The sequence below is a fragment of the Somniosus microcephalus genome, chromosome 20 (genome assembly GCF_052327205.1).
Source record: "Somniosus microcephalus isolate GS21.2 chromosome 20, FLI_Smic_1.0, whole genome shotgun sequence".
Classification (NCBI taxonomy): domain Eukaryota; kingdom Metazoa; phylum Chordata; class Chondrichthyes; order Squaliformes; family Somniosidae; genus Somniosus; species Somniosus microcephalus.
Window position 1 is genome coordinate 49655050 of NC_141006.1, and position 17334 is coordinate 49672383.

A 17334-nucleotide genomic window follows, 5' to 3' on the forward strand; every position below is an offset into this window, starting at 1 on the left:
TGCAGCAACTCGCCAAGACTTCTTCGACAGCACCTTCCAAACCCATTCACAATTTTGCGCATGTGCGAAATTTGACATTGAAAAAGCCATTGAAAAGAGGGAACGTTGCCTGCAACCTCTACTACCTAGAAGGACAAGGGCAGCAGGCACATAGGAACACCACATCCAAATTCCCCTCCAAGTCACACCATCCTGACATGGGCATATATCGCTGGGTCAAAATCCTGCAACTCCCTAACAGCACTGTGGGAGTACCTTCACCACACGGACTGCAGCGGTTCAAGAAGGTGGTTCACCACCACCTTCTCAAAGGCAGGTGGCCTTGCCTGCATCCCGAGAATGAATAAATACATTTAAAAAAAAGATGTTGGTCTGACCTACATCTAACAAATCTAGAGCTCCCTGGATGTCAAGGGGCATTACAGGGAGGGAATAAAGAAAAAACGGGAAGCTTAAGACTGATACCGAGGGCTCAATACTACAGAAACCCTAGGAGTATAGAAAGTGCAGAGGTGAAATTAAAAAGGAAATTAGGAAAGCAAAGAGAGGGCATGAAAAATATTGGCAAGTAAAATCAAGGAAAACCCAAAGATGTTTTATAAATACGTTAAGAGCAAGAGGATAACTAAAGTAGGAGTAGGGCCTATTAGGGACCATAAAGGTAACCTGTGTGTGGAGGCAGCAGACATGGGTACGGTTCTTAATGAATACTTTGGGGTCGATTTTGTCAAACCTGTCGGGAAGAAGGCGGGACTTCCCCTTTCGGGTTTTGACCCGCCTACTTCGATGTCCGGCCAATCCGCGCGATTTTCCCTTGATTGACCTTGTTGAGCCAGCCCAGCGGGCTCAGCAGGCCAATTAAGGGCCACCCGGCAACAGGTGACGTCACAGACTGCAATTTCATCTGTCAAGAGATCTTGGCAGATGAAATGTCAGTGTTTTACAGCTGTTTGAAGCTGTGAAACACTGGCAGTCCGAGTTCTGACACGAGTCCCTCTGTGCAGACTCGGTTAGAACTGTCACCGGCACTAAAAGCTGAAGGCTGTCACTTTTGACAGATCGCAGCCGTTCAGCTTTAAGTTCCGGCTGACTGATGGGCTCCCGACGGCTACAGGAAGAAAGGCTGTGAAGGTAACTACAGGTAAGTAAAAGTTCTTTACGCACTTTAGACACACCAAACACACTTACCTTTACACTCATGCACCTATCACTCACCTGAGCGCCGACATCGTGACCCCTCCAACTCATTCAACCTGACGGCCCACTGCTCCAACCTGGCGTGGTTTGGAGCCGTCGGGAAACCCACACGAAACCCCTCAAAATGGGGATTAGGTTAAAAACTGCCTGTTAACTACCTGTTAACAGGCAGTTAATTGGCACTAATCCCTTCCCGCCTGGTTTCGGTGGGTCCCAGTGCAGGGCGGGTACCCGCCACCCCTGAAACTTACGTGGGGCGGGGTTTTGGGCGGGATGGTGGCGCGACCCCCAAAGTCGGGATTTCCCCCCCCCCCCCCCCCCCACATGCCTGAAACCCCCCCTGACGGCTCCCCGAAAATCTAGCCCTTTGTGTCTGTTTTCACAAAAGATAGGGACGATGCAGACATTGCAATCAGGGAGGAGGAGTATGAAATATTAGATGAAATAAACATAGTGAAAGAGGAAGTATTAAGGGGTTTAGCAACTTTGAAAGTGGATAAATCCCCAGGCCCGGATGAAATGTATCCCAGACTATTAAGAGAAGTAAGAGAGTCTCTGACCATCATTTTCCAATCCTCTCTGGCTACAGGTGTGGTGCCAGAGAACTGGAGGACAGCTAACGTGGTACCATTGTTTAAAGAGGGAGAAAGGGATAGACCGAGTAATTGCAGGCCAGTCAGCCTAACCTCGGTGGTAGGAAAATTATTGGAAAAAATTCTGAGGGACAGGATAAATCTTCATTTAGAAAGACACGGATTAATCCGGGACAGTCAGCATGGGTTTGTTAAGGGAAGATCGTGTCTGACTAACTTGATTGAATTTTTTGAGGAGGTTACAAGAAGGGTCGATGAGGGTAGTGCGTTTGATGTAGTCTATATGGATTTTAGCAAGGCTTTTGATAAGGTCCCACATGGCAGACTGGTCACGAAAAGTAAAAGCCCATGGGATCCAAGGCAAAGTGGCAAATTGGCTCAGAGGCAGGAAGCAAAGGGTAATGGTCGAAGGGTGTTTTTGTGACTGGAAGGCTGTTTCCAGTGGGGTTCTGCAGGGCTCAGTACTAGGTCCCTTGCTTTTTGTGATATATATCAATGATTTAGAATTGAACGTAGGGGGTATGATTAAGAAGTTTGCAGATGATACAAAAATTGGCTGTGTGGTTGATGAAGAAGAAAGCTGCAGACTGCAGGAAGATATCAATGGACTGGTCAGGTGGGCAGAACAGTGACAAATGGAATTCAATCTGGAGAAATGAGAGGTAATGCATTTGGGGAGGGCTAACAAGGCAAGGGAATACACAATAAGTGGTAGGACACTGAGAAGTGCAGAGGATCAGAGGGACCTTGGGGTGCATGTCCACAGATCCCTGAAGGTAGCAGGACAGGTAGATAAGGTGGTTAAGAAGGCATACGGGATACTTGCCTTTATTAGCCGAGGCATAGAATATAAGAGCAGGGAGGTTATCCTGAACTGTATAAAACACTAGGCCACAGCTAGAATACTGCGTGCAGTTCTGGTCACATTACAGGAAGGATGTGATTGCACTAGAGCGGGTGCAGAGGAGATTTACGAGGATGTTGCCTGGGCTGGGGAATTTTAGCTATGAGAAAAGATTGGATAGGCTGGGGTTGTTTTCTTTGGAACAGAGGAAGCTGAGGGGAGACCTAATTGAGGTGTATAAAATTATGAGGAGCCTAGATAGAGTGGATAGGAAGGACTTATTGTCAACTCCACTTTCCCGCCCGATCGCCATATCCCTTGATTCCCCTGGAGTCCAAAAATCAATCTATCTCAGCTTTGAATATACTCAAAGACTCAGCATTCACAGCCCTCTGGGGCCGAGAATTCCAAAGATTCACAACCCTCCGAGTGAAGAAATTCCTTCTCCTCTCGGTCTTATCCTGAGAATAATAAAAGATAATTTTAGGGCCGATATTACGAGAGTCTTCTTCACGAAGAGTGGATAGACTTCCAGATTGAGTTGTGGAATCATTTAATAAACAATTGGATGCTACATTGTCAGGACTGAAAGCTCTTTCTGGATAGATGAATTAAGATGGGCTGAATGGCCTCTCCCATCTTGTGATCTGCATTGAGGTTTTTAAAATGGATGGAAATTCATTTAAGATTTGAAGTTTACCTGCTGGCTAATGAATAAATTCTTAGAAAAATGCAAAATAACAGCTGTTGCGACCTTTCTTTTTTGAAAATAAATTGTTCAGATTTTTATATTGTGGTGAAAATAAATTCACATCTAAACCGTGTAAAAGTAAAAAGATGCAGTTTATTATCAGAGCTCTGGGAGAAGAGTCTCAGACCCCGCGCTCTGTGCGAGCACCTTCTCGTTCTCTCTTGGTTGGTACAGCTTTTTATTCTATTTTCATCCAATCACGTATTACAATAATCACCTGATTACATTGTATTACAATAATCACCTGATCACATATGGATTCTTTTCAGTATTAGTAAAGGTTAGTTACATCTTACTATGCCTTTGGTTACAGGTCAAATTCCCATGACCCCTATATTCTGCTGTGTCTACAATTTTTAGCTAAAGCAGCATATTCCTTATCGCTTACGCAAAACGCACATATTCTGTCTGGTCCCACAACTGCGTCTTATCTTGGTTTTTCGAAGCTTCTCACATTGTTCTTTGTTTAGTTTTGCCTTTTTACGTAAGTCAATTTTTATTGTGATATTTCTTATCTCAACCTGGTTTCTTTTAGCTCTTATTCACTTTTACATGACCCCACTCCTTTGTTCTGATTTTAATTTTGCTGGCATCACTTAAGTAGTGGTCACCTTGGCTGTCTGAATTCTGAGAGGGTTCATTTTAACCCCTTCAATATCTAGGACAACTTGCCATTTCAAAGTTATAGAAAGAAACAACTTGCATTTATACAGTAGCTTTCATGACCCCAGGACACCCCAGAGTGCTTTACGGCCAATTAAGTACTTTTGAAGTGTAGTCACTGTTAATGTAGGAAAGTTGTGCTTCTTTGAACAACTTTCTTTCCTGGGTGACCTAAACAGTCTGAAAGGGTCAGTGTTGATGACTGGTGTATGTGAAGGACAACTTAACGAAGGGTATACCAGTATAATTCATATTTAATAGGGGGAGGCCAGGTTACAGGCCTTAATATCTCCACTGACTGATTCCATCAATTTCCATGTATGTGTTGATTTCTGAACACTTCATGACTCTTTATTTGTACTATTATCAATCTTTGGCACTGTTTCATTCTACTGACAATAACAATACTATAATATGAATGCGGAAATAATTCTGTGTTGCCAACATGTGCTCTTTATTTGTTTTTACTAATTACAGTCAACTTAATCGCAAAATGACCATTCCTCCATTCACTGACATCGCAGAACAGAGAAATGCTAATGGGCAATTAGACCCTTACACGGTTTCCAGTGTTAAGATGTCTGTCTTTACTGTATTACGAAGTTTGATTATTTAACCTGTTTCCAGTGATCTTTGTTGAAATACGTGTCAGATTTGTCTTAGAGTATATTGTAGCAGTAATGGTGTTATTATTCATTTGTGGAAAATGTTTCGTGATTCACTTATTACTACAGAGATTGTGAATTTATGACTGCTTCTCACACAAAATAAACTGCTACGATATCCGCATTTTTACTGAAAGTTTTCTTTCAGAATAGAAGAGTATAATTTACTCTACTGTTGATGGATTTAGAGCAACCAAAGAGTGAACGTCCTCGTTAGCTTCAGACAGTTTTGCAAGCCATAAAAGATTTTTTAAAAACAGGAAAAATGAACATAGGAAAGAATAAAGTAAGGGAGGAAGGCATTTATTTTAATGCAAGGAGTCTTGCAAATAAGGTGGATGAACTGAAGTTGTTGAACACATGGGAGTACGATATTGTTGCTATCACGGAGACATGGTTTAGGGAGGGTCAGGAGTGGCAGCTGAATATTCCGGGGTATAGAATCTTCAGGCGAGACAGAGGGGGGTGTAAAAGGGGAGGGGGTGTTGCAATATTAATTAAGGAGTCAATTACTGCTGTAAGGAGGGATGATATATTAGCGGGTTCCTCTAATGAGGCCATATGGGTAGAACTTAAAAACAAAAAGGGGTCAAGCACTTTGCTGGAAGTGTACTATAGGCCCCCAAACAGTCAGGGGGAGATAGAGGAACAGATATGTAGGCAAATCTCAGAAAAGTGTGAAAATAATAGGGTAATAATAGTGGGGGATTTCAACTTCCCCAATATAAATTGGGATAGTCAGAGTGTGAAAGGCTTGGAGGGTGCAGAATTCTTAAAGTGCATCCAGGAGAGCTTTTTGAGCCAACATGTAGAAAGTCCTACAAGAGAGGGGGCGGTAGTGGACCTAATTCTAGGGAATGTAGCCGGGCAGGTGGTGGAAGTGTCTGTAGGGGAGCATTTTGGCGATAGTGACCATAATTCGGTGAGATTTAAGGTGGTCATGGAAAAAGACAAAGACGGCCCGGAAATAAGGGTTCTAAATTGGGGGAAGGCCGATTTTAATAAGATAAGGCAGGATCTGGCCAAAGTGGACTGGGAGCAGCTACTTATAGGAAAATCCACATCAAAACAGTGGGAGGCTTTCAGAAGGGAAATAGAGAGAGTACAACACCAACATGTTCCTGTAAAGGTCAAGGGTGGGACCAACAAGCAAAGGGAACCTTGGATGACAAGGGATATACAAAAATGCATTAGGGAAAAAAAGGGGGGCTTTTGGCAGTTACAAAAGATGGAGGAAGCCCTAGAGGAGTATAAAAGGTGCAGGGGCATACTTAAAAAGGAAATTAGGAGGGCGAGGAGGGGCCATGAAATAACACTGGCGAGCAAAATAAAGGAAAATCCTAAGATGTTTTATAAGTATATTAAGGGCAAGAGGATAACCAGGGAAAGGGTAGGGCCCATTAGGGACCAAAGTGGCAAGCTGTGTGTAGAGCCAGATGAAGTAGGTGGGGTTTTAAATGAATTTTTTGCCTCTGTGTTCACTATGGAAAAAGACGATGTAGACATAGAAGTCGGGCAAGGGGACTGTGACATACTTGAACATATTAGCATCGAGAGGGAGGAGGTACTAGCGGTTTTAGCAGGCCAAAAAGTGGATAAATCCCCAGGCCCGGACGAGATGTATCCCAGGCTGTTGTGTGAGGCAAAGGAGGAGATTGCAGGGGCTCTGACACAAATTTTCAGAACCTCTCTGGCCACAGGGGATGTACCAGAGGACTGGAGAACAGCTAACTTAGTACCATTATTCAAGAAGGGTAGCAGGGATAAACCAGGGAATTACAGGCCAGTGAGCCTAACATCTGTGGTAGGGAAATTATTGGAAAAAATTCTGAGGGACAAAATTAGTCTCCACTTGGAGAGGCAAGGATTAATCGGGGATAGTCAGCATGGCTTTGTCAAGGGTAAATCATGTCTGACCAATCTGATTGAATTTTTCGAGGGGGTGACTAGGTGTGTGGATGAGGGAAATGCTGTGGATGTGGTTTACATGGACTTCAGTAAAGCTTTTGACAAAGTCCCGCATAGGAGACTGGTCAAGAAGGTAAGAGCCCATGGGATCCAGGGGGCCTTGGCGCGTTGGATCCTAAACTGGCTGAGTGGCAGGAGGCAGAGGGTGATGGTCGAAGGTTGCTTTTGTGACTGGAAGCCTGTGTCCAGTGGGGTACCTCAGGGATCGGTGCTGGGTCCCTTGCTGTTTGTGATCTACATTAATGATTTGGATGAGAATGTAAAGGGTATGCTCAGTAAGTTCGCGGACGACACGAAAATTGGTGGGGTGGTAAATTGCGAGGAGGAAAGCCTCAGGCTACAGGACGATATTAACGGGTTGGTCAGATGGGCGGAAAAGTGGCAAATGGAATTTAACCCGGAAAAGTGCGAGGTGATGCATTTTGGACGGACAAATAAGGCAAGGGAATACACAATGAGTGGTAGGACCCTAGGAAGTACAGAGGGTTAGAGGGACCTTGGTGTACATGTACATAGATCCCTGAAGGCAGCGGAACAGGTAGATAAGGTGGTTAAAAAGGCATATGGGATACTTGCCTTCATTAGCCGAGGCATAGAATATAAGAGCAGGGAGGTTATGATGGAGCTGTACAAAACGCTGGTGAGGCCACAGCTGGAGTACTGTGTGCAGTTCTGGTCGCCTCACTATAGGAAGGATGTGATTGCTTTGGAGAGGGTGCAGAGAAGATTCACCAGGATGTTACCTGGGATGGAGCGCCTCAGCTATGAAGAAAGACTAAACAGGCTGGGGTTGTTTTCCTTGGAGCAAAGGAGGCTGAGGGGGGACCTGATTGAGGTGTACAAAATGATGAGGGGCATAGATAGGGTAGATAAAGAGGAACTTTTCCCCTTAGTAGGGGGGTCAATAACAAGGGGGCATAGATTCAGGGTAAGGGGCAGGAGATTTAGAGGGGATTTGAGGAGGAACTTTTTCACCCAGAGGGTGGTTGGAAGCTGGAACTCACTGCCTGAAAGGGTGGTAGAGGCAGGAACCCTCACAACATTCAAGAAGCATTTGGATGGGCACTTGAAATGCCATTGCATACAAGGCTATGGACCAAATGCTGGAAAATGGGATTAGACTGGACAGGGATTGATGGACGGCGCAGACACGATGGGCCGAAGGGCCTCTTTCTGCGCTGTAAAACTCTATGACTCTATGATGTTGACGGCAAGGGAGCAAATCGAGTTATAGAACAGGAGTCTAAAAAGATGGTTAAACATAGTGAGAGGAAATCCTATTAAAAATGAGTTAAACTGTCGACAGCAATGCACACAGTGTCTGTAATTAAACAGGGGAGTTGGAGGCAATCATGCGTTGGGAGGAACCAGATTACTGTAGGGATTACTGAGGCATGGCTACAGAAAAATCAGGACTGCAAATTAAATGTTGCAGGTTATAACATATTTTGAAAAGATAGAGGGGGAAAAAGAGGGGGAAAAAGGGGAGGTGGAGTAGCTGTACTTTATTAGGGATAACATAATGGCAGTAGGAAAAAGGGAGGTAGATATCAGCAAGACAAAAATAGAATCCATATGGATAGAGATAAAAGATAATAAAGGATCAAACACAATAATAGGCGTATCTACAGGCCACCTAATAGTGGAAGGGAGATGGTGGAAGAAATATGTGGACAAATGAGAGAAATGAGTAAAAACATCGAATAATAATCATGGATTTCAGCTACCCCGATATTAATTGGGCAGAAGGGGTAAAGGGGATAAGGGAATGGAGTTCCTACAATGTCTACAGGACTCCTTTCTAACCCAATATGTAAAAAGTCCAACAAGGGAGGATTCACTATTGGATCTAGTTATGGGGAATGAGCCAGAGCAGATAAGAGAAGTAAAAGTAGGGGAACATATCGGCAGTAGTGACCATAATATAACATGCTTTAAGATGATAATAGAGAAGGACATAAGTATGACAAAAACCAGGTTAATAGATTGAAGAAAAGCTGATTTTTGAGGGGCAGAGAATAGAACTTGGGAAGATAAAATGGGCAACAATATTGACAAACAACGATGTAGAACGACAATGGAAACATTTAAAACGGTGTTCAACAGAGTGCAGGAAAATATATTCCACTAAAAGGAAAGAACAAACTAAACACCAATGAGCCTCCATGGATGAATAAAGACATAAGGGAACAATTGAGGGTAAGGAAAGAGGCATACATTAAGTACATAGACAGCAGAGGAGTGCATGATAAGAGATTACGAAGGGATTAGGAGAGAAGTCAAAAAAACAATTAGGAATGCAAAGAGAAACTATGAAATTAAATGATCAAGGAACATAAAACAAAATAGTAAAATATTTTACAGGCACATCAATAAAAAAAGGAAGGTTGGGATGGGAATAGGGCCATTAAGGGATACCACAGGTAATGAAAGGGAGATGGCAGAAATATTAAATCATTATTTCGCTTTGATATTTACCAGGGAGTTGGACCAGGTGGACATGACATTGGATGATGAGATAAGTGCATTTAAAATAAAAAAGGGGGATATATTAAATAAACTAATCAAACTCGGAGGATAAACCCCTGGTCCGGATGGATTTGATCCACGCATTTTTAAAAGAATCTAGTGAAGAGATAGCAGTGGCATTACTATACATATTAAATAATTCATTAGAAAAGGTGTAGTGCCAGAGGACTGGTGGACAGCTAACATAATACCTATATTTAAGGGGGATAGAACATGTCCAGGGAATTATAGACCAGTCAGCTTAACATCGGTGGTAGGAAAAATAATGGAATCCCTACTAAAAGAGAGAATAGAAGAACATCTAGAAACGAATAGTATAATGATGAATAGTCAGCATGGATTTCAAAAGGGAAAATCTTGCTTGATCAACATTACTGAATTTTTTGAAGAGGTAACCGAGAATAGACAATGGTAATGCAGTAGATGTAATTTATCTAGATTTTCAAAAGGCCTTCGATAAGGTACCTCATAATCGACTAATGAATAAGGTCAGCAAATGCAGAGTCAGGGGACAAGTAGCAGAATGTATTGCTAGCTGGCTTCAAGACAGAAAGCAGAGAGTGGGAGTAAAGGGTAGCTATACACAGTGACAGAAGGTGGGTAGTGGTGTTCCACAAGGATCAGTGCTGGGACCACTGCTGTTCACAATTTACATTAACGATTTAGACTTAGGAATCAAAAACACAATTTCTAAATTTGTGGATGATGCCAAATTTTGGGGTGGGGGGGGGTAGTCAATACTGAGGAGGACTGCAACAAATTACAGGAGGACATTAATAAACTTGCAGAATGGGCAAATAATTGACAAATGAAGTTCAACACAGATAAATGTGAGGTAATACATTTTGGTAGGAAGAATAGGGAGGTCATTTATTACTTGGAGGGTGCGAGTCTAGGTGGGATAGAGGAACAAAGGGATCTCTGCGTACAAATACACAAATCACTAAAAGTTGCGACACAGGTTAGCAAGGCCATAAAAGCAAACCAAGCACCAGGGATTATTTCTAGAGGGATATAATTGAAAAGTAGGTAAGTTATGCTAAACCTGTATCAAATCTTGGTTTAGACCACACTTGGAGTACTGCATACAGTTCTGGTCGCCATATTATAAAAAGGATATAGAGGCACTGGAGAGCGTGCAGAGAAGATTTACAAGGATGATGTCAGAAATGCCAGGGTATACATATCAGGAAAGGATGAACAGGCTGGGTCTCTTTTTCTTGAAAAAAGAAGGCTGAGGGGTGACCTAATAGAGGTCTTTAAAATTGAGATATTTTGATTGAGTGGATACAGAGAGAATGTTTCCACTTGTGGGGAAGAGCATAACTGGAGGCCATCAATATAAGATAGTCACCCAGAAATCCAAAAGGGAATTCAGAAGAAACTTCTTTACCCAGACTGGTTAGAATGTGGAACTCGCTACCACAGGGAGTGGTTGAAGCAAATAGTATGGATGCATTTAAGGAGAGGCTAGACAAGCATATGAGGGAAAAGGGAATAGAGGGATACGCTGATAGATTTAGATGAGGAAAGATCGGGGGGAGGCTCGAGTGGAGCATGAACGCCGGCACGGACTGGTTGGGCCGAATGTGCTGTATATCCTATGTAATCCTATGTTTAAAAAAAAATGATCCTGGCTATAGCCTATTATCCATTTACATTAATGGCCCAGATATTCCGATCCCTATGGGTGGGAATGCGCTGTGTACCCACCCGTAGGGACATCGGAAATACTGGTTTCAGGCATGTGATGGAAACCGGCATTTCCAATCTGTCAAGAATGGTCATGACAGATCCTCCGGCTGCCCTGGAAAAGGGCCTCTGCGGGCGGATAGTTCCGCTTTTTGGAGACCCTCCGCCCGCAGAAAACCCTTACAATTCTTATGCCTGCTTTTACCAGGATAAGAGTTGAAAAAAAAAAAAAGATTTAAAAAAAATTTCACTGATTTATCATTTAAAAATACTTAAAAAAAAAAAGTAAGTTTATTTTTAGCCCTGTAAAAAACTTTAATTTTTTTTAAATTAAATTTTTGTTTAAAATACAATTTTGTTTAATTTATTGTAATTTCAAGTCTTTTTAAAATGTGATTTAAAAAAAAAAAATGCATTTAGAGTTTTACTATGTTTTTTATTGATCCCCATTCATATATTTGACAGGTCTTGTCAAATATATGAAGGGAGATTCCCTTCTGTGATTGGCTCCCCATGGCCCACGTAATCCCAGGGAGGCTGCAAACTACATGCGCCCCGGGATACGTGGGCCCTGTACACTAAGTTTGGACAGGCCCAGGAGCAGAAGCGTGTGCGTCCCAGGAGCCCTCGGGTAAGGGTGTAGATTTTTCCAGATCGCAGGCCTCTGCCCGCGGGAGGACTGCGATCGGAAAATATGGGCCAATATGTTTCTGGAATTGTGCTAGCATGGAATCTTTTCACCTGGCAACTTTATCTGTGCTGGAAGCCTCAGAAGTGAGCAGTTTAGTAGTTTCTGTACTGAATTCATTCTGGTGCAAGCAGGGAATTTAGCTTTCAGTTCTACTGCAAGAGAATCACCTGCAATGGTTTCTCATCCAGCTCCTGCACCATAACCTCTGGAATCCCCCAAGGAACTATTCTTGACCCCCCTTCTATTTCTGACCTATATGCTGCCCCTCGTCGACATCATCTGTTCCACATGTACGCTGACAACGCCCAGCTCTACTTCACCACCACCTCTCTCGACCTCGCCACTGCCACTGATTTGTCACGCTGCTTGTCCAGCATCCAGTATTGAATGAGCAGAAATTTCCTCCCAATTAAATATTGGGAAGACCGAAGCTATTGTCTTTGCTCCCTGCCACAAACTCAGTTTCCTAGCCACTGACTCCATCCCTCTCCTTGGCCACTGTCTTGAGGCTGAATCAGACCATTCACAACCTTGGTGTCCTATTTGACCCTGAGCTGAACTGACCCCATATCCTCACCATCACTGCCTACTTCACCTCTAACATCGCCCATCTCCACCCCTGCCTCAGCTCATCTGCTGAAACCCTCATCCATGCCTTTACCTCTAAACTTGACTCTTCCAATACTGTCCTGGTTGGCCTCCCACCTTGTACACTCCATAAATTTGAGCTCATTCAAAACTCTGCCTGTATCCTAACTCGCACCAAGTCCCATTCACCCATCACACCTGTGCTCACTGACCTAAAGTGGCTCAGGGTCTGGCAACGCCTTGATTTAAAAAGTTATCCTTGTTTTCAAATCCCTCCATGACCATGCCCTATCCCAATAACCTCCTCCAGTTCGACAACCTTCCGAGATCTTTGTGCTCCTCCAGTTCTGGTCTCTTGCTCGTCCCTAATTTTCATCGCTGCACTATTGGTGGCCGTGCCTTCAGCTGCCAAGGCCCTAAGCTCTGGAATTCCCTCCCTAAACCTCTCCACCGCTCTACCTCTCTTTCCTCCTTTAAGACGCTCCTTTAAATCTACCTCTGACTCTCTCTTAATATCACCTGTTGTGGCTTGGTGTCAAAATTTAGTTTGACAACGCTGCTAGGGACATTTTACTACATTAAAGGTGCTGTATAAATGTAAGTTGTTATAGTCATGCCACAGATCACTGAATTGATCTATTATTTGTCCTTTTCCAAGCCCTATGACTTTAACTGATCGTTTTAAGTCATCAAATAAAGATACCACTTTTCAATTTAAAAAAATGTAACTTAACTTTCGTATTTGTCAGACAAAATCATAAGTTTATCAACAAAATATATTTTTTTTTTAGGGACAGGAAACAAATCCACTATGAAGGAAATAATGGATGGAGATCAACTTGGTGTCTTTTGCAACCTAAAATTTAAGGTAGAAGGTAATATGCATGTTAATACAGCGAGTGTTGATTGTGATACAGCAAATGAGTTGCTCAATCCTCAGTTCAGGAGAGAACTTTCACCCATTACACCTTGTGTACACACTCCATTGCAAAGACCAAGAATTGGTGACAAAATGTGCTCATCGCCTTGCGGTAATAAACTATGGACTGAAAGCACGGCGTCTTCAGCAGGCTTCCGACATTTCTTCCAGTCAAATAACTTGACAGAGGGAGCTGCAGATACATCAGTGTCTGCATATACAGGACATTTCACCTCGTCTGTTAATTCTTCAGCGGATGTGCAGTTTGATCTGTTTAACACACTAATCACAATTAAAAGATCCACTCCTTTGAGGGAGGCATCTCCTGTTTATTTGAGAAGGGAGACTACGTTAAATGACATTGAAGACCTTGACGATTCGCTACTGGAACTGGAAGAAACGGAAGTTGATGGTGAGGATCTAATAAACCTTACGCCCGCGGAAATAGATGAGATTCTTCGGGAATCAGATGATGACGCCGTTGATGACGCTGTTTCACCTGCATTCAAATTTGATGATGTAAATAGAGTAGATGATATAACGCTCTGTGAGTGTAAATATGTTAGCGACAGTCTGCTGTCGTTGTCTCCCCCAAATACATCGAAGTTGCCTGTAAACTACCTTGTTATTGATGAAATGCAGACAAGTTATTTGAGTGATGTCTCGACAACAGATGTTACTGTGTTGAAGGTGGAGCACGAGATTAATCAAAGTCTCAAGTCTGACCTGCATAATCTCAGTTCTGTTCATGAAAGCAGTGACGTAGAAAAATCGGACCTGCCTTATTTATCGGTTGATGAGCTTGCTTTGATAAACCCCGCACCAGTTTGTGACGATGAAGCAATTGATGAAAGAAACCATGCAGGAAGCACTAATGGAACAGATGCCGGCGATCAGGACAAGAAGATGCTCATCAGTATCTCGACGAGCTGCTCACCAAACCTGCTCAAGGAGAGCAAGAAGTTAACGTTCTGCAAGCAAAAAATCTCTGAAAGAGTTGTATATTTCATTAAAGAAACGGCAAATGATGCTGAAGTAAAAGAAAACATCAGCTTTCCTGTACACACTGAAGATAAAGTCAAGGACCTAAAGGTAAGCTGCCCATAAATGCTTTTTATGTCTTTGTGTTGTGTGAGAATATCCTGTGTGTTATTCAGTGAATTTGTGTAGCACAGTTGAAGTAATTTAAGTGGAAACCATTAACCACGTGTCTCAGTCTCCAGTCTGAGAATATTAACTCTCACTGCATTAATGTGGTCGATTTAGCACACACTGTCTCTGTTGGCTTAAATAGACATGATGCATGAATTGGTCTTGAATTTGAATAGCTTTAGCCTGTTGGTCTCTATCCTAAACCAAGATAGTCTATCTTAATTTTTAAAGTACAATTTCCAGTCTTTTAACTTGTTAATGATGATGAATTGTTATAGAATCTTAGAATGTTGCAGAACAGAAATGGGCCACTTGGCTTATCAAGTCTGCTGGTATTTTTCTCCACTTGAACAAGTAGCTTAATCCCACTCTTGTCCTTGCTCCCACGCACTTTTTAATGGCCTGGATTTTGCAGTCAGCGGCGCTCACGTTCACCTTGCTGACAGCTGCCCACAAAAAGTTTTTATGGGCTTTAAAGTGCAGAAGTGCTCTAACCTGACAACAGCGAGGCTCGTCAACCAATCCGATTGAAGAATTTTCACTGAGACGCTGAGTCAAACGCAGAAAATATAAATTAGAGTTAAATGATGTACAGAAAGTGAAATAAAGATTGGGAAATACAGATGGGATTAAGAGAGAGAGAGATAAGAGACAGACAGAAATTTCTTCTGAGGGAATGTGACCCCACACTTGTAAAATTAAATTTTCAGGGCCAGAGAGGTTGTTCAGCATAAATTATCACACATTAAGTAAGTAATAAAGTCATTCACTTACTCCTGAATGCACCAGCCCTAACTTTTTCAGCCGATTTTAGTGCGGAACTAGTGGGCAAGTACCCCAAGTTCACACCATTACAGTGATTTCAGTGCGGAGTCTATTGGCGAGGACTGCAACAGCTCTCCCTGTGGAGGAGCGGGGTATCTCTGACAGCAACTTCCGGATTTGTTTAACTGCATGTGCAGATGCCAGAAGTTGCGGTCTGATTTACCCCATTATAACGGTGAACACTGTTGGCCTCACCCTTATTCATATTGCAAAATCCGGCCTAATTTCCCCCCCCCCCCCCCCCCCAAGTAACCTCAGTCCTAATAAAGCCACACCATAGCTTTACCATTGGTTTTATATCCTTCCTGTAATGGGGTACCAAAAACTATACACGGTTCTCCCAACTGTGTTCTAAATGTATTATTTTACTCCTTTCTTTATTGAACTACATCTGCCACCTATCTACTTGTGCTACTGCTAGCTGAGCTATGTCCTTATAAAGTATATTTTAAAAACAACTGTTTTTATATTTCTATCTTCATCATCCTCTCTTCCCATTGTCCTTTTCAAATGTAGGTGGGCGAAATAGCCTAGATTGTGGATTTGTGTTGGATGCCAGTAAAGGTCCCCCTCCTGATTTTATCCCTGTAGGTGCCTGTTCTCTGAAACTCTTGTATACAATACAGCTATAATATTTTTTTTCCTTCTGAAAAAGACTTTGCCATCTTGCAAGCAGGATGCCAGCACGCATAAGCAGAGTGTTGTAGAATCTGCAAAAGCAGTGAAACCGCAGCAATTTAATCCAGCCAAAATATCCGCAAAACATAAAGATACAAGCCAGAGAACAAGGTAAGCAGTGACATGAATTTACAAAACACTGCAAAAATTTGCTAGAAATATAATTGTCACAGTTTACACCAGCCCAGAAACAGCTGATTGAAATTATTTATTTATCATGGGACAGCGGTTAACATATTGTCCTTTCTCATCTACGATTTCAGCGTAGCCTAGACGGACCCAAGAGTTGTACAGGAAACTTTCTGGTATCCGGCACTGACTGGACCGAGCTGGTGCCGTACCATCAAAACTGCCGTAGAAACCAGCGCTAATGTTAAAACATACGGAGCTTTTGAGCTCCGTGTGAATCAACAAACCCTGTTGCTTAGCAACAGCTTCAAAACAGTCGGCCGCAGCTTAAAAGCGTCTCTGTAGCTAAGCAACAGCTTCAGCTAGACCTTGCAGAGCCTGACTGGAAAAAAAACTTATAGGAAACGGCTCCTGAATTTTGCCGGTAGATAGAGCTTTCCGGACATTTGACCTCTGGTTAAACGAAAGTTTCCTGTATGTTGTAACTGAAACCAGTCAGCATGACCTCAATTAATTTTTTTCCCAGTGAACATTTCACCATGTCTGGAGCTTGCTCACTGAGAATATACTGCTTAATGTTGCATTGATACCCATTTTGTTTTCTACATATCGACAGGGTAGATGCAGAAAGGATGTTTCCCCTCGTGTGGAAATCTAGAACTCGGGGGCATAGTTTCAGAATAAAGCTTCGCCCTTTTAGAACTGAGATGAGGAGGAATTTCTTTTCTGAGGGTCGTAAATCTGTGAAATTCTCTACCTCAGAGAACCGTGGAGGCTGGGTCATTAAATAAATTTAAGGTGGAGATAGACATTTTTGCAAGATAAGGGAGTGAAGGGTTTTGGGGGATGGGCTGGGAAGTGGCTTTGCGCCCAAGATCAGCCATGATCTTAATGAATGGCGGAGCAGGCTCGAGGGGCCAAGTGGCCTATTCCTGCTCCTATTTCTCATGTTCTTATATCAGTTTAGTTGCTGTGTCTTAATTCATTAGTTCAGTATTCTGTGCGGCCTGTAGATGGAAGCATTGCGTTATGCCAACTTGGAGCTTTTATAGTGCCTCTGTAGGCGCTGATGCACTATAGCAGTAGGTCACACGATTTCTCCAGCATGCCTTGCACACACATTGGCTGGACCATTTGTTTGGGATGTTTCCAAACTGCATAGCCTTGCTCCGATGCCAAAAAAAAAATTGTTGCAAATTAATTTGAGATATGGGAAACACAACGTCTTGCCTGAGATTATTAGCTGGTTTAGGATTTCTTTTCCGCTTTTCAGAAAGAATTGTGCGTTTGACGTGGAGATAGAACGGCGGAAGCATTTATATCTTCAGCTTGTTTCAAACCACTTGAAGAGTGGTTCTGAGAATCAAGGTAACCTATGGTCCGTGAAGTAACAGGAATGTGTTGGAAAAAGTCTGAAATAAAGCCGGTGAATTCATGAAAGGCTTTGGAA

At 42.7% G+C, this 17334-nt stretch overlaps 1 protein-coding gene across 3 annotated transcripts in view; it reads left to right on the top strand.

Annotated features, from left to right (window-relative positions):
* Nucleotides 1–17334, top strand: part of s100pbp (S100P binding protein) — a 98567-nt gene that overhangs the window by 29417 nt on the left and 51816 nt on the right. For all 3 annotated transcript variants that reach the window (XR_015072925.1, XM_085962657.1, XM_085962658.1), the window contains exons 2-4: nt 12973–14192; nt 15733–15866; nt 17158–17252. Coding sequence is in view for 2 of the 3 variants with exons in the window: in XM_085962657.1 (XP_085818783.1) it covers nt 12993–14192; nt 15733–15866; nt 17158–17252 (1429 nt within the window). In the remaining variant the exon portion in view is untranslated. The remainder of the gene's footprint in view (nt 1–12972; nt 14193–15732; nt 15867–17157; nt 17253–17334) is intronic.